The sequence below is a fragment of the Heterocephalus glaber genome, unplaced genomic scaffold (genome assembly GCF_053883595.1).
Source record: "Heterocephalus glaber isolate CG9 unplaced genomic scaffold, H.glaber_assembly_v1.0 deba00001556, whole genome shotgun sequence".
In the NCBI taxonomy this organism is placed as follows: domain Eukaryota; kingdom Metazoa; phylum Chordata; class Mammalia; order Rodentia; family Bathyergidae; genus Heterocephalus; species Heterocephalus glaber.
In genome coordinates this window covers 885,084-902,396 of record NW_028258347.1, presented here as the reverse complement: position 1 = coordinate 902,396, position 17,313 = coordinate 885,084, and the positions used below count along the sequence as shown (strand labels likewise).

The window sequence follows — 17,313 nt, the reverse complement described above, 5'->3', positions numbered from 1 at the left end:
CCTGGCCCTGTGCACCGGGAATTCAGGTGCTGCTTGCTGGACTCTGACAGGGACAGAGACACTTCTGTCTCGAGTTCTCCCTCCCCCTTAATTGAGTTTTCCAGGTAACTCCTTTAACTCAGTGGCCTTCTGTGTTCTCAGCTGGAAAACAAACAGACTGTTACCTGAAGAAATCAAAGTTAAACTTAAAAGTTCATATGTGCACTTTCCTGAGATCAAAAAGTGTTAAGATATAATTTTCTGCTGGTATCGTTTCTAGGAATGTTTTCACAGTCCACCATTATTGGGAAATATCTTTAATTTTAAATTATGACCTTTCCTACTCTTCTGACTTAAACATCTTTCTTTTTATAAAGTATTAATAGTAGTAATTGGTTACTTTTTCTAAGTGTTACTTGGCACCGTAAAAAGTTGGTAGAGTGCTGTTGTCTTTACAAATTGAATGTAGTTATACTTGTCTGTTAAGTACTGAGGTCAGGTCTGTGCTTTTAAAAATGTCTTTGACTTTGCAGTTTGGGGATAGTTTCTTTATCTGTAAGCTTAAGCTTGTTGAGTTCCTTTTCAGTTTCCAGCCATACCAGTATTTTGCTTGCCCTGCCAGGCTCTGGTAGAGGAGGCTGAGCTGCTCACTGGAGTTGCCCTTCTCCAGTGGCCAGTTCCTCCTTGGGACGCCTTTGAGGCGTTTGTGTGAGGGTCATTGGCATTCAGATTCAAGGACGCTGGGTGTGTGTGGTGGATTGGATTGTTGCTTTTGTTATCATATAGTGTGTGTTTATCCCCAATGATGCTTTTTTTCTATTCTCCTCATCTTTGACTTTGAAGCAAATCCATTTGAATAAGTATACGTTCTGCTGTCTCATCCCTTTTCTTTGCTCTGTTAGACTTCTGGTTTCCTGTACTCCCTTCCCTCTCCCCTCTTCCCTTTGCCTTTTTTCTAATATTTTGGTTCTCAGGCAGAAGCTGGCCCCTGCTAGCTGGCGAGTGCCCCAGTGCTGAGCTGAGCCCCAGCTCTAGCTCCCATTTGCCCTGGGAGTCCACGTCACGTGAGCCCTGATGTGTAGGGAGCTGCATCCTCACCAATAAAACTGGGCCTAGGGTTGGCACCTGGTCCCCCGCCCTGTGTCCCTGCCGTGGTGGTGCTTGTCTCGTGTGTCCTGTGGCTTTGTCTTGTGGTTTCATTGCTGTCAGCGTGGCCTTTTGAGGCCACACCTGCGTGGTGGAGTCCCTGCATCCTCTGGTCCAGCCGCCCTGCCACCTCCCTGGTTTGCGTAGCTTCCTGAACCACAGGAGGTACTTGTTAACTCAGAACATTTGACACGCTCTTTCCCTTGCCTGTCCCTTGGTGTGGGTTGTGTTCGCTTAACTCTTGGGGACAGCCATGGAACGGCTCTGTTGGCTTAGGGAACGTGGCTGGCGTGGAGAGTGGAGTCCAGTCCGAAGACGAAAGGTTCCAGCGAGCCCCGGCGATGTCTGTCAGCCGCCGAACGGCAGGCATGGTGCGTCCCTGTGTGGTAGCCGGGATGGTGGTGCCTGAGTCACCAGTTCTGTTTCTCCTAACCCAATGATGCCATCCGGGCCAGGCTGAGCTGGTGGCGATCCAGAGCCCTGAGTTGGGGTCAGGTTAGCGTTGCGTACACCCTGGTTACCACCCCACTGTCTCCCCCTTTCCAAAGTCCAGTGAGCCATGAAGAGGAAGTGGCCAGGTGCACCCCAACTGTGCTGGAGGATGGAGAACATGCACATGCCCATTTCTGGCAGGAAGTGATATACAGGAGTTCAAATCACGTGAAAAGCAGCAATTTTCAGGGAGAGATGTCCCTCCCACGCTTTCCCGACCTGAGCTCCCCATCATACCCAGACTATTTAAGGGCACTGAGGTTTCTTTCCTTCTTTTCTTAAGTGTCTTGGAGACAGTGACAGAGGGGATATCAGAAACATCACTGAATTGGGACTGCCTGTTGAGTAGTTATTGTGTGGTGAAGAAGCGGCAGCCTTTGTTGGAGGATCATGGAAGCCTAGCACAGACGCACCTGGGCTGCAGCCTTCGCTGCAGGAGCTGTGTTACCCCTCCCTAGAGTGGCAGGGCCCTTGATTCCTGCTCTTTGGCCCCGGACACTTGCCCATCCCTCGTGGTTTCCCTGCCTAACTCTAAAAGGAGGAGCTCAGTGCACTTTTCAGAGATCGACTTGACTCACCTTTCGCACCTGTCCTGAGGCGAGGATGTCCTTCCTGGCTCTGGTCAGAGGTGGGCTGTTGGGTGGTTTGAGGGTTTGGCTCCTCTGATTGGTCTGGCTTAATGGGGCTGAGGTGTCCAGCCAGGTCTGCTTCTACTGGGGAGGGGAAGTCATCCTGAAATTCACTGTTTCTCCTTAAGTCTCCTCTCTCTTCCCACTTACAGGAGTAAAATGCAGTTGCTGTATTGTTTAGGTTTAAAAAATAATCTGCTGTAGCTGTTAGTATTTTTTAACAATATAACTTTAGGCAGAGTGAGATTGCTTATGCTGTTTACCTTTTTAATCTATTCAGTTGATTAAACAATAAAAACACTGCATAATTATTTTTGTTTAGAGAGGAAAGACAAGAAAGGCAGATTGTCGCGGTCGAACTCTCCCTTCTAAAAGGAGGGGCTTTCCGTTCTCTGGTACTGACTGTATTCTCCAGGTTCTGGGTAGAGAGAATTCTATTTTGGGGAGCTTAGGTCTCAAGCCAGGGGACTGTGGTTCCACAGGCCTTTACTAGAAAGCACTCTGTGTTTGGTTTCAGCTTGGGAGACACAAGATTCAGCAGAGTTAAAGAGTTTCTTTAGGCCTGGGCTGACCAGAGGCTTTTAAGGAGGCTAGTGGGCTGTGCATCTGAGGGGTGTCCTGAGGGACAGTCCTAGCTGGAGGTGGTGTCACCTAATCGGACCGCTGACCTTATGGCTGTTTTGGGTCATCCCTGTGTGTGTTCTGGTGTTGCAGTGTAGGGAGTTCTGAACTTGCAGATCATTGGGATCACTTTGGATGCTTAGAGAAACGTTTTAGGAGTTTGCACTGGTGCTGTGTTGATGTGGTCTAAAGTTCAGGGTCATTGTGCAGGGCAGTCTCCCTGCCTGCTCTCTCCTGGGCTTCTGCTTCCCTTCCTCACAGGTACGGAGCTTATTCCTTCCAGAGGGCTTTCACTCCTGTACCAGAATGTATTTAGCTGGAGCACAGATTATGGGGACCCCCTCTTTGTTTTGGATTTCCAATTTAGTAAGTTTGTGTAGGGCCTGAGAATGCATCTTTTTAAATGTTCCCAGGAATTTTTGATGACTAGCCAGATTTAGGCGCTGTTGCTAAGGTTACAGGGGGCAGACCTGGGGCCCAAACCCTGTGGCTTCTCTTGTGTATCAGTAGGACTGGTCCAGCACTAATTTTTCCTTTCCATGAGAGTTGTGATGCTGATGATTGGCCAAGCCAAGCCAACAGAATTTAACATGTGTATTATTGTCTTAATTACTCTCATTTTGGTTCGGCATCAGATACTAGGATATTACTGTATTTGCCAACAGAAGGCGTCCCATGACCAGACCTGGTGCAGGCTGTGCGCTTAGGTGCGTCCAGCTCTTGAGACTTGAGGCACTGAGGGGAGTGGCTGCACTTGCAGGCTGCCCGCCCCTTCCTGCTGCCCTCCCTTGCTCCCGGCTCCCTTTGGTCCCTCACAGCAGCCCAGATGAAACCACAGAGCAGAAAGAGGCTGGAGAGCCTCCCAGGACTGTGAAGTGCATGCCGAGTGGTTTTCCTGTCTGTCTGGGCTGATGATCAGAGCTGACAGGATTCCTCTTACTGTTGCAGTTCTGCTGGAATTGGTGGGGAGGTGGGGGGTAAAGGGGGGTTATTTTGCAAAATAACATTCCTTTGGTGTGATTTTATATCTTTATTTTTATATTTTTTGTGTGTGTTTTTGAGACCGGGTCTCACTTTACAGTGGAGGCTGGCCTTAAACTCACAGTGATCCTCCTGCCTCAGCCTGCCAGCCATTGGGATGACTGGCATGCACCACCATGCCTGGCTTCAAATGTGAGACTTTATTCCCTCTAAAAGGAGTTTCAGTTGAAACTTGAAGGATTTCTGTTAATCTACAGGAGAAAATTCAGGTTAGAGAGAAACATTCTGCAAACCATGATAGAGAAAAATTGCATTATACCTACAAGTAATCGTTCCCTAACCTGGGCTGCATTATGGTTAGAAGCTCCTGTATAGATAGATATTCCTCACTTAACAACCTACCTGTTCAACAACTGTTTGGAGTTATGACCCCTCTTTTTTTTGTATATCTCTGTACATCTTATTAATAGAGCCTCAGTGTCTTTTTGTTAAGAACATCTTGTTTATGCAGCACTGTAATTTTTGCTGATGGTACTGTACCACAGCACTGTATTTTATGTTGTTATACATCACAGTCCTGTATGGAAGAGTTGTGGAGATAAAGGCAAAGTTATCAGGTCTGCGATTCCCTTGACCATTTCTTTGCTCTGAATGTTGCGATGTGCATATCAGATACCATGCCTCATTTAGCGACTACTTCACCTAACGATGGAGTCGCAGGACCAGAACTGGGTTGTTAAAGGAGGAACGCTTGTACAGGTGTCACAAATAACATTTTTCATAATAAAGTGAAAAGGGGATTAAAATCCAAACCACTGTGCCATTCGGAAGTTAAATACGTCTGAAATCAAATGCTGAACACACACACGCCATTTTCCTTTAAAGTAAAATAGACACAAGAAATTTAGTAGCAAAAGTCAGGCTGGGCATGGGGGTGCACACCTGTAACCCTAACATTCTGGAAGGCTGAGGCGGGACAGTGGCAGGTTCAAGCCCAGCCTGGGATCGGAGCACCTTGGTGAGAACTTTTCTCAAAATAAAAACCAGGGCTCCGGCAAAGGCCTTGCTTCATTCCACACTGCGGGGCGGGGTGGGGGCTGGGGCAAGGGAGGACACAAGACACAGGGCCTTTCTGCATTAATCTTTCTTAATCACCTCCCTTCTGTTTCACCTGATTTCTTTTTTTTAATGCAAAACTATACATAAATATAAGAATGTAACTGGGCTAACAGGCAGGAGGAAAAGACTACTTTAGAGTTCCTAGCCAAAAAAGTAGCACCCAGGCAAACTTTGAAGACTGAGCACTTGGTTGTCTTCCCCCAAGGCCATGTCCGCATCCTGAGAAGTGAACCTTCTTGCTTCACAGTAGCTGCCACGTGCAGCTGGTGCATTCGGATTGTTACAAACCTGGGATGGAAGCAAAACTCCTGTCAGGAGGATGGAAGTCAGCCAGGAGGTCACACAGTGGCCTGGGTGGCTTCCTGTAAATGTCTGAGGTAGAACACCAGCCTGCCAGGGAAGGGCTCAGTTTTCCATCTGAGCTGCCACACCAGACCCTGGAACCACACCTGGGCTGTAGTGCCACCTGCCACCTGGCTCTGGGGCTTCAGATGTGCCAAGCGCTCGCAGGTCTGGTAGTGTTGGCTCATACAGGGCCTGGAGACAGCTCTGTGAGATGCCGTAGAAAGAGCCGGCCCCTGTGGTGGGACTGAGCTCTGTCCAGCCTCGGTGGCTCGCTACCTGCAGCCTCACGTCCACCAGGTTCTGGCTTGGACCGCCTGCCAAGTGAAACAGGGCCCATCTGAATCCCCACTTCTGGCAGAAATCTGAGGACCCAGGGAATGACAGCTAAGCCTGGGAATTCTTAGACATGCAAGTCTGCGAATGTCTTGTGAACTCTTTCTTTTTTTCCTTTCCTTACTAACTTTATTTTATTGTTTTACTGGTACATTTTTTTTGTTTTCTTTTGGTACCAGGGATCAAACTTGGGTCCTTGCGCTTGCGCAGCAGGTGGCGAAACCGCTGAGCTAAATCCCTGGTCCTACTGGTACATTTTAGATAAACATGATCACATTCATCATAGGGAATTTGTACTTGCACATGATATATTTTGCTTCTTTTCCATTCCCCTCTTTCTTTCCCTAACAACCCTTTCTCCCCTTATTTACAAAAGCTTTGTTTCCATTTTTTCTTTTTTCTCTTGTCCCTTCCTTCCTTCCCCTTCCCCCCTCCCTTGTTCCCCTTCTCATTGGGGGATCCATGCTGTTAGCCTCTACTTGAAAATGTGCGGCACCATTTTAGTAACCGACACTAAATTAATGCTGGGGGAAAGAAGTATTCAGCATCCCTACTAAGAGAGCCACACAGTGACCAAAGAAACCTGCTGGTCCTGTACTTCTAAAATGATTGTCACATTATAGGTCTACCAAAACGTGCCAAGTGTGGCTTCTTAGCAGGGCCTGCTGCCGTGGGGCCGAACACTGAGATCCGTGGGTCCCGTCTAGACTCTGAGCGTGCTGAATATTTTCTTCCCATTTCCCAGTAACTCTGTGTTTCTGCGCATGGATTTTTATCTCAGAAAGAGTTTTATACTGAGAGATTTCTTCTCCGTGTCCCTCCTATCTCTAGTCACATCTACCCTCGGCAAGCAGCCCAGATGCCTGCATCCCTCCCTGTCTTGTCCGTTCCTGCACCATTACAGCTTGTGCACAAACTGCCTGTAAATGCATCCATTCCCTGAGCCCGCAGCACAACTGTGCGCCACTCTTCCTGCCTGGCCGGCTTTGAGGAGACGTTCACTCACCCTAACTTCAGGCTGAACCAGGTGTTTCCCGAATCCCTCAGTACCTGGTGCCCGTGCCCACCACGAATTTCTTATACTGTCAGTGTTTGTCTGATGAAGTGTGACTCCTTCACTGCCCAGCAAACTCGATGAAGGCAGGAACCATGTTTTATTGCTTTCTAAACTCCCAGCACCCGACACCCAGGAAATGCCCACTAACTACACCCCCAGGGGATGACGACTGGACAGCAATATGCCTTAGTTCTAGGCCTGTCTTGCCTCAAAATGGTGGAGATGCAGCTTTCTTCTTCCCTTTTGGTAGTCATTTTTCAAAAAATATTTACATGTTCTGCTACGTAACCAGTATTATGAGACTAGGTTTTTAAAATCTCACCAAGCACGGTGTGGTGATGAACGCCTGTGATCCCAGCACTTAGGAGGCTGAGGCAGGAGGATTGCCGAGAGTTTGAGGCTAGCCTGGTGAGTTGATGACCAGCCCTAGCTATAGTAAGGCCCTGTCTCAAAAACAAACAAACAAATAAACAACCCCCTCAACCTCAGTATGTTGAAGTTCTCCTGTGAGTAGTGACACAGGAGGCTGCCAATGGCCTTTCCCTCCATGAAGGCAGGCGCTGTGTGACTCAGGTTAGATGTCTGCTGTCTCTGGTTAGACCATAAGTGAGGAAAGTTAGACAGCTGGTTTAGATGTTGTCAGGCCACGTCTGAAGAAGGAATGAGACGTGGCTGGGCAGTGACTGCATTCACCTGGTGTGTGGAGGCCAAGCATGCACATCGAGGCCGGAATCAAGGTGGGACCGCCCTCCCAAACTAGCTCTGTCCTGATCAGAGGCAGCAAGGGCTGAGAGCACAAACTTCCTTGCTGGATCTCAGTGTTCAAGAGGAGCTAGGAATGGGAGATTCTTGGGGAAATCTTCTGATTTTATTTTATTTTTTGGTACTGTGGATTGAACTTGGGACCTTGCTCTTTCGAGGCAGGCAGCAGAACCACCGAGCTAAATCCCCGGCGAAATCTTCTGATTTTAAATGTTGGCCAGGAGTCTTAAAAACCCTTGAAATATTTTTGAGCCAGGGTCTTCTCATTAAGTCTGTGAGTTGCCTGGGCCGGGCTTGAACTTAACATCCTCCTTCCTCAGCCTCTCTGAGTGCTGGGATTGCTCCGTTTTTGACATTCCCGCTTGGTCCAGAAGCAGTGGTGGATAAAATGCTGGCTTTTTAGGAATGAAAGCAGCGGCAGCAGCCGCAGTGGGGATGATATGGTCTCACTCTTGCCTGAGCTCCACTGAAGGTGTCTCTGGTGACCAGTGAGAAAGAAGAACCTTCTTACATCTTCCTCCGTGCTCGCTGATCCTTTGGCGTCCTCACACTCCAGGGACGAGGATGGCACTCGCTGTCTGAGGGAAAAGCACGCTGGCAACAGCCGTGGTTGCAGGAGCTGCTTTCCTTTCAGGAACCGTTTGGCTTAGCAAGGTGACTGGTACTGTGGATGTCCACACCTGGGGGTGTGACCGGCTTTTTGTTTAATTGTTTAGTAGTACACGTTTGCAATACACGCACTTAGAGTCCTCTCGGGGAGCAGCACCTGTATAATGTAGCTGCTGCTTTTTCTAACCCCCTCCCTCCTCTTGCCCCCTCCTCTAGCTCCCTTCCCTTTTCGCTCTTGTTGATGTTGTTTATCGTAGCTCATGTTTGTGGCGTGTAGTGTCCTTGGTTATTAAGGTTATTAGGCCCACGTACCTGGCGCCTAGTCCCCTACCTGTTTCCCTCCCCCGTTGCATGTGGTTTCCTAGGTGAAGTGTGACCTCTATTCTGAAAGCCACTGAAGGCATTTCTTGCTAGTGATGTGTTTGCTCTTTCAAGCAAAATTTGAGTTTTCTTGGGAAGTTTGAGACATGTGCTGATGACAGAGTCAGACGCTGCAGGCCAGAATTCCTTTAGCAAATGGGGCCTGAAACCCGGAGTCTCTGCCACGTCTCTGCTGACTTGGGTGCCGTCCAGGCTCAGTGATGGCTGCGGGTTTCAGGTCCCTGCTGACCTTGAGAAACTGTGCTTCATAATGATGAAGGTAGAGTCAGAGAAGAAAGCCCCCAGTTATCTGGGAAGGGTCTTAACGTTATTCCTTCCAGCCAGGCATGGTGGTGCATGCCCGTAATCCCAGCTACAGGGGAAGCTGAGGCAGGAGAGGCTCCTGAGTTTAGGATTTTGAGGCCTTTCTGAACATAGTGTGAGGCCTTCTCTCAAAAAATAAAATAAAACTCTCCTTCCCTTTCCAGCACCTTGTCTGTGTGGGGCCAGCTCTTTGGGTACGTTCACATCGTCGTTTTGGTATGGGGAGGGTCCGAGCCGCCTTCTAGCCAGGTTCATGCGCGGACAGAGCAACCTATGTGTTGCTTCAGTGCAAAGCAGAGCTGGTAGCAGAGGGGTCTGGAGAAGTCCCTCTGTCGTATGTTTTGGGAAAATATTTTTCATAGTATAATTTAGGCTAGTGTGTAACAAGCTTATTTTTATATTATTAAAGAATTTCTTTGGAATTTAACTTTAGTGCTAGATAGATGTGACTCACATAAATAAGCTTTTTGGAAGCCCCGAGATTGTGAAGTCCGAAGTGGTTCTGGGGGAGGAAGTTGGCGTGAGCAGCACCCGTCCTGAGAAGGGGGAGTGGAGCTGGTGAGGCAGCCCGGAGCGGAGGCTCAGCCTTGAGGTGGGTGCTTCCGGCCGCCCAGTCTCAGCCTCGATTTCTGCCTGCTCTTGGCTGGCTGGTGTGGTCGTCTTCAAGTTGCACTTGGGCTCCTTAATGTGAAACGTGGACATTTCCTGTGCTTCACTGGGACGGAAAACCAAGGAAAGTGGAATTTCCAGTTGACTTGATGTTCTGATTTTTCCTCATTGTTTTCTAAAATTCTTAGCTTACTAGAATCCTGAAATAGTTTTAAAAGATCAGGCAGTCGTTTGGGTGTCATAATAGAAGAAATTTTTTTGTTGTTTGTTTTGTTTTTTTTGGTACCAGGGATGAACTCAGGACCTTGCGCTTGCGAGTGGAACCACTGAGCTAAATCTTCAGCCCTCCTTTGTTTTTTTGAAACAAGGTCCCACTGTGCAGTTCAGGCTGGCCTTGAACTTGCAGGATCCTCCTGCCTCAGGCTCTCGAGTGCTGGGATTACAGGGTTGTGGTCTTACACCCAGACATAATAGAAGAATTGAACTCTGAAGTCTCTACTTCTGATGCATCTTCCATTGTAAATTGCTTCCTGAGGTTGACAGTGTCTGGTTTGATTTTTTTTTTTCTATTACCTGGGATCGAACTCAGGACCTTGTGCTTTCCAGGCAGGCGCAGCATCACTGAGCTCCGTCCCTGGCTGTCTGGTTTGATTTTGCTGAGTGCTCAAACGCTTCACATTGATTCAAGACTGTTTCCTGGGGGGAGACGCAGAACTGGAGTAGGCAGTGCAGGTTCTCTCTCCGTCCTACAGCCCCAGATAGTTTTCTAGTTGTGGGCAAGACGTTTTTTAGAAATGGGGCAGGCTCATATTTTTCTTGCTTTATAGATAAGGATGTTGAGGTTCTTGTTTGTGCAGGTTCATGTCCTGAGTTCCTTCAAGAAATGCAGTCTATGCCTTTAGTCAGTGAGGCTTTGAGTTTTTTATACCCTTCATTTTAAATTCTTTTTAACAGATCTGTGCTTCCCAAAGTCTGTCTGTCCATCTGTCCGCCCCCTCTCCTCCTTCTTTCTCTCTGACAGGATCCTGTCATGTAGTCCAGGCTGGCTTCGAACTCATAATCCTCTTGCCTCAGCCTCCCGGGTGCTGGGATAAGAGGCATGCGCACCCAGCCAGGGTTCTGCAGGATTCAGTTTCACGATATCCCATGTGTACTGAAGTATGTCTTGGCCTGGGCAGCAGTTTTTAAAAATGAGTTTTCCATCGGGCATTTGGGCGAATACCAGCTTTCCTGCCAGCTTGTGTTAGAGAAAGGTTAGAAGCCCCAGTTTGCTTGTCTGTAAACGGGGTCACTGTGGTTGGGGTCATTGTCACTGATGGGGTAGAGAGGGACGCAGTTGTGGAGCATGCCTGTGACCTTCGGGAACAGAAGTGAAGAATACACAAAACATTCTCACCTTCACAGTTGCTGAGTACCACTGTTGGAAATCACCCGAATAATGGTACCAAGTATCTTGTCAGGAGGATTTTATTTACAAAGGAATTTCTTCATATAGTTTATTAGTTTGTTTGTTTGTTTTTTAAGGTTACGAGAAGTTTCAGAGAAACTGAACAAATATAATTTAAACAGGTAAGAATTTTAAGATATTTTAAATTTAGACATTTTCCTTTTCTTTTGTGGTGCTGGGCCTCATACATGCTATGCCACTGAGGTACATCCTCAGCCCAAGATATTTTATCTTCTTCAAGGAGGGATTTTTCTTTATTAGGAAAAGGAACTCATGTTTAGGTGGTAGCTTAGTGTCATTAAGATTAACATGATGTGATTAGATGAAGAGCACCTTAAGCCATCAGCTCTATCAGTTGGGTTCATTTGAATTATATTTTATGTCTGTGCTGATTTTAAACAGTCTGGCATACCCAGGACCTGTAGTGAGTGTGGATAACGTATTTATTATCTTTCTAGTGCTTTTGAGAGTGAGTCTCAGTGTGGAGCCCAGGCTGGCCTTTTAGCAGTTTTCCTGCCTCAGCCTCTTACGTGCAGGGATTACAGGAGTGGGCCACTGCACCCAGCTACATACTCAGTTTTTAAGAATAGGCTTTCCCTGTTATTTTTTCTTTTGTTAATGGGATCTTTAAAAAACTCTAAAATATATTTACTATCTGAAAAATAATTTTACTTACATACTTTTTTCTTTTTGTTCCCAGTCACCCCCCTTTGAGTGTATTGGAGCAGGCCACTATTAAACAGTGTGTGGTGGGACCAAATCACGCCGCCTTTCTTCTTGAGGTAATGAACTTCCTCTGAGGTGTGCAGTGTAGCTGCGTACCCCAGGAATGCAGCAGCTCCACGGAGTTGCTTGGAAGCCCACTCACTCATTCCCCTTCTCATGTCGCCCTCTGGCCCCGAGAAGGCTGTAGAGGGAGCCTCCCGGCGCCAGGGCTTCCACTCTGGCCGTTGCCCCATGGAGACAGGCAAGGGACTCTCTTTCCGCTGCTCCCTGCCACAGTGTGTGGCAGATGTCCACTTGGGCGCTGTCACCGGTGGGAGGGAGTAAGGTCATTCAGAGTCCTCTTCAGCACTCACATGGAGATTGCAGGGAGTCTGCTTGTCAAGTAGATGCACATTTTAATGCATGGTTTCACTTTGAGAATTTCTTTGCTTTATAGGACGGTAGAGTTTGCAGGATTGGTTTTTCAGTACAGCCAGACAGATTGGAATTGGGTAAACCTGATAATAACGACGGGTAAGGAAGGCATCATGGTGTGTGTGTGTGTGTGTGTGTGTGTGTGTGTGTGTGTGTGTGTGTGTGTGTGTGTGTGTGTGTGTGTGTGTGTGTGTGTGTGTGTGTGTGTGTGAGTGAGTGAGGAGTGAGTGCCTGTTTGCAGTGGGAGGAGTGAGTGAGGAGTGAGTGCCTGTGCCTCCGCCTTGGAGCCGCACCCAGCCTGCTGTTTGTATTGAATACAGGATGCACCAAGCTTTGAGAAGCGGTTGTATTAAACACCCTTTGACACTGATAATCCTCAAATTAAAAAAAAAAAAACATAGCAGGAAATCAGATTCTTAAAACGCAGTGAAACGGTTAGTTTGCAGTTGGGTTTTAATTTTTAAACAAGCAGTGGTTTACAGCTAACACACTAACATTAAAAGTAGCAGAGGAGTTAGTTCTCACTTAACAGAAATAGGTTTCCAGGAGAATATTACATTATTTTGTAGGTCCCAAGTCAGATCTGCTCTTCAACTGAAATGATTTTTATTTTTTATTTTTTGGTCTTTTGTGTGTATGTGTGTGTGTGTGTGCTGTTTTTTTTTGATACTGGGAATCAAACTTGGGACCTTGTGCTTGCGAGGTAGGCATTGGAACCACTGAGCTAAATCCCCAGCCCTATTTTTTAGTTTTTTGAGACAGGGACTCATTATGTAGTTCAGGCTGGCCTTAAACTTGAAATGATCCTCCTGCCTCAGCCTCCTGTGTGCTGGGATTATAGGTGTGTGCTACCATGTCTGGGTTTGATTTTATATATAATTATTTTCTTTTAAATTTCAAGTCAGCTAATTCGATTTGAAAGCAAAATGGGTCTTTAACATTTTGTTCTTTCAGACATATAAAGAATTCTAGATAAGTATGCAGAGAAAACCATATAAGAAATCTATAAACAGTATGCAACTTAGCATTCAGTTACAGTCAAAATGTGCTGGGCACATTGGTGGCACACTGGGGAGCCTGAGGCTGGAGGATCGCTGCAACTTCAAGGCCAACCTGAACTATATATATAGCAAGACACTGTCTCAAAAAAACAGGAAAGTTAGGAAAGAATGGTAGGCTGTTACAAGTTGTTAAGTTTGCATTTCCCTTCTTTTCCCAGGTATAGGGATGGAACCCGGGGCCTGCTCACTGAGCAGCATCCCTAGCCCTTCTCACTTTTTGAGGTAGGGCCTCATGGAGTCTCTGAATTGTCAAGGCTGGACTCAAGTTGTAGTCCTCCTGTCTCAGCTCACAGAGTAGCTCGCTGGGCCGCCATGCCCAGCTGTTAGGCTTGCACTTGGGTGTGAAGCACACATCTAAGAAGTGCCTTCACCTGCAGTCTCTAGGTCTTCAGAGAGACTCTAGTTAGCCTGGTGCTTTTATCACCAGGCCGAGAGGCCTGGATTCCAGCTGTGTTCTTAGGTGGGGACCCTCAGTGATTCTCCTGTCTCTTGTTTTTTCCAAGGTCAAAGTTGAACAGCAACTCCGGGGCGGGGAGGACCTCGAGGCCTGGCAGGACAAGTGACTCCCCGTGGTTTCTCTCAGGGTCTGAGACTCTGGGCCGGCTGGCAGGCAATACCCTGGGGTAAGTTGTGGGGGCTGGGCTTGTCCATTGTGACTGTCACCTCTGGGAGGCTCAGCTTGCTCACAGGGGCAGGGTAAAAAAATCACACACACTGGCCATTCTCCACCCACCTAGGCTCCAGACCCCTAAATAGCTTACTGTGTTTACCGCGTCTCTTGTCCCAGGTGGGTCATTTACAGTTTTAAATGATTCCATCTTTGGACATCTCTTGCATCTTATTCTTGTCTTTAAAAAAAAAAAACAACTTAAGATTTATTTCTTTTCTAGTATCCAAATCTGGTAGTTGTTTCTAGTTTTAAAGTAGACACTCAACTCTTGGACAGTTTTATCTAGAGTTTATATACTGTCAAACTAAAGACACTGCATACAGGGCTGGGGATTTAGCTCAGTGGTTCTGCCGCCTGCCCCGCAAGCCCAAGGTCCTGAGTTAGATCCCCAGTACCGAAAAAAAAAAAAGAAACTGCATACAGATTCCAGGCCAGTGCTTACCCTCATGTGGTACCTGGATTCTTTTTGTACTTTTATTTTCCTCGGTACTGGGGATTGAACTCAGGACCTTCCTTTGTTTTCTGGACTTAAATCCTCTTCTCAGTGAACAAAGTTTGGGTTATTGTGAGTGGTTATGATAGAAGGTGTGACACGATAACTGAAGTAGACCAGTGGCAGTTAGGACTTTTAGTGAAGTACGCGTACAGCAGACACAGTGATGTAGGAGGACTCGAGCTCGGACTGGTGCAGTGTTGGGGCTGATGTGCAGGGAGAGTCAGGAGCGTTCTGAGCCCCTGCCCCAGCCCACTCGTACGCTTCCTCCCGGCTCCCATCATGGCCGTGCATGCTCATTACCTCGGGCCGTGCTGCCTGCTCACTTTTGTTTGGGTTTGCAGCCATCTGTCAAGTGTAAGTACAACTTGTGATTGTTGGTGGTGAAACTGTGATTGGGTCATTTGTAAATAAAGAAATTATATACTTAAACATATCTTGGGTCTTAATATAGTTTTCTTTTTCCTCGATTTGTACAGGTTTTTTTTCCCCCCTTATTTTTGTATTGATTGCAATAAACTTGAAGGAAGTCTGCAGTTTATAACATGGGTTAGAGAACCTGGGAGGTGCTGAGTCCAGTCCCTGCTCCACAGGTGTGCCACTTAGGCTCCTGTCGTAGAGGCTGTCCCTGGCCTCTGTCCCACCTGGCCTGCCGAGCTCTGGCTTTTGGTCTCCAATCGAGAGCTGCTCTGAAGCTCTCAGCACAGTGGTGCCATTTTTATTCCCAGCAGCATGGCTTCCTGAGAGGTGATCATTGATTCTGACTGATCACTTTTAGGAATGTATAGCCATTCTTTCAATGTTTTTTCTTTTGGTGTTTTTGCTAATTGGCAGGTTGTGTGCTACAGGTTTTCTTTTTAAACGTTTCCTTCATATTTTTTAGTTGAAATTAAAACTTACTCATTTTTTTTTTTTGGTGTCAGGGATCGAACTCAGGACCTTGTGCTTTCGAGGCAGGCACACTGCCACTGAGCTAAATCCCCGGCCCTTAAAATGAAAACTTACGTAGCTCGCTTTATTATATTATAAAGAAGAGCTATGTGCTAGTCCTGTCGTTTGTGGTCTCCACTAACCCTGTCGCACTGTTGTTCGCTTGGTCTGACGTCCTGATGTGTAGCTCGTGGGCCAGCAATAGAGAAGGTGTAGGAGCAAGTGCCAGGTGGAGATTGGGGTCCAGTTTGGTTCTGACGGAGACACTGAGTGCAGGGAACCTGCTGTGCTGTGCTGAGCAAACTAGAGATTCGAGGTGACGCTTCTTCCGTCCGAGGCACCCTCAGTCCCTTGTGAGTGCTGCAGAGACGCCACGGTCGCAGCCGGGGTGGCCTCATGGATTCAGAGCAGCAGAGTCCTCGAGCCGGGCTGCGCCTCCAGGGCCTTCCGTGTGTGGTATGTGGTGTGTGTATGGTCTCCCAGCAGCAGAGGTCGACTTGGGCTATGTACTGCATCTGACCAGGTTTCTAGCATTGTTTGCTTGGGGGGACATGGTGTGCATTACTTGGTGGAAGTGACACATCACTGCTTTGTCTCCACTGGCCGTGTCCTTTGTGATCCAGACTGGGGCAGCTGTAAGTAGGAACAGTCAAGAGGCTTGGACACTGTCCAAGCACACTAGGACACAGGGTCACCCTCATCACATCTTGCTAGGGTCTTTGTGGTTCCCCTCTTTTCAGGTTGAAATAATAGATGTAGCTTTTAGGGCTGGGGATTTAGCTCAGTGGCCCCGCGGCTGCCTCATAAGTACAAGGTCCTGAGTTTGATCCTGGTACCACAAAAAACCCCACCAAAAAACAAAAAAAAAAAGACATAGCTTTTGAATGTGTAGTAATTCCAAAAGAGTGGTTCTACTGGACTTAGCTTTTGTAACTTATAGGAAACTGTGATGTACAGATTCTGACATAATGGTGGATTTGAATATGTTTATTGATCCTTAGCAATTTCTGTTGCTTAGTCAGAGTTAAAATTTTATTTAAATTGTGGTTGAAAAGCATAAATAAGATTCACTTGCCTATCCATTTATACAGTTTAGTTATGTCAAGTATATTGATATTGTTGTGAAACGGGCTTTTCTATCTTTTTCATCTTGCAGATGTGAAACTTGTTAAACAGCTCCGCTCTCCCCTCCCCAGTCTTGAGGCAGCCTCCGTTCTTTTCTGTGACTTTTGTGACTGTCTTATAAGTATCTCTTGTCACTTATTTCAGTTAGCATAATGTCCTGACTTCCCCATGCTGTAGCAAGTGGAAGGGTTTCCTTTTTGTTTTGAGGGCTGACTAGTATTCCCTTGTACACTCACAGTGCGACCCTTTCTCTCTCCTCTGGGCCTCAGGGTGCTTCACCACTTGGTCGCTGTGAGTGGTACTGCTCTGGACATGGCTGTGCAGATCCTACTTTGACACTGCTTTCCATTTGTGGTACTGGGCTTGGATCCAGGGCCTATGTGTGCTAGAGAAGTGCTCCAGCCCTGCGCTACTCCCCAGCCTGGAAGTGTGATTGCAGGATCTTGTAGTAGTTCTATTTTTATTTATTTGCTTACTTTTGGCTGTAGAGGGGACTGAATCCAGGGGCTTCGCACTGAGCTACATCCTAACCCCTTTTTATTTTTAATTTTGAGACAGGGTCTTGTTGAGTACCCCACGCTGTGTTTGAACTTGTGGTCTTTCTGCCTCAGCCTTCAAGAGTGCTGGGATTATTAGCATGTACTATTGTGCCTGGTGGAGTTGAAGTTCCTCATATATTCTGGATATTACCCTTTACTAAGTATATGATTTACAAATACTTTTCCCCATTCTCTCAGTTGCTTTTTGCTTGGTTGATTGTGTCCTTTCCTGGAGAAGCATTTTGAAGGTTTGTTAGTCCTGTTGGTCTACGTCTGTTCTTGTGACTGTGCTTTGAAGGTGTTGCGTCCTAGAAGTCACTGCCCAGTTTAGCGTCGTGAAGCTGTCCCCATGTCCCTTCTAGGAGTTTTAGAGTTGTAGGTGTTGTGTTGGAGTCTTTGATTGATTTTGAGTTCTGTATTTCTTATCTATTTTGGAGAGCTGGGGATCGACCCCAGGGCCCTGTGTGTGCAGGAAAGTGTTCTGCCCCTGAGCTGCAGTCCCTTGGAGCGTGTTTTTCCCTGGGTGTGAGGCAGGGATCTGG

The 17,313-nt window shown here is 47.1% G+C and overlaps 1 protein-coding gene across 8 annotated transcripts in view; it reads left to right on the top strand.

Annotated features, from left to right (window-relative positions):
• The window catches only part of Ubr5 (ubiquitin protein ligase E3 component n-recognin 5), a 115,433-nt gene that overhangs the window by 20,697 nt on the left and 77,423 nt on the right, over positions 1-17,313 (top strand). For all 8 annotated transcript variants that reach the window (XM_021262742.2, XM_013074126.3, XM_013074124.3 and 5 more), the window contains exons 2-5: positions 10,891-10,935; positions 11,514-11,595; positions 11,976-12,052; positions 13,518-13,637. In XM_021262742.2, the coding sequence (XP_021118401.1) occupies positions 10,891-10,935; positions 11,514-11,595; positions 11,976-12,052; positions 13,518-13,637 (324 nt within the window). The remainder of the gene's footprint in view (positions 1-10,890; positions 10,936-11,513; positions 11,596-11,975; positions 12,053-13,517; positions 13,638-17,313) is intronic.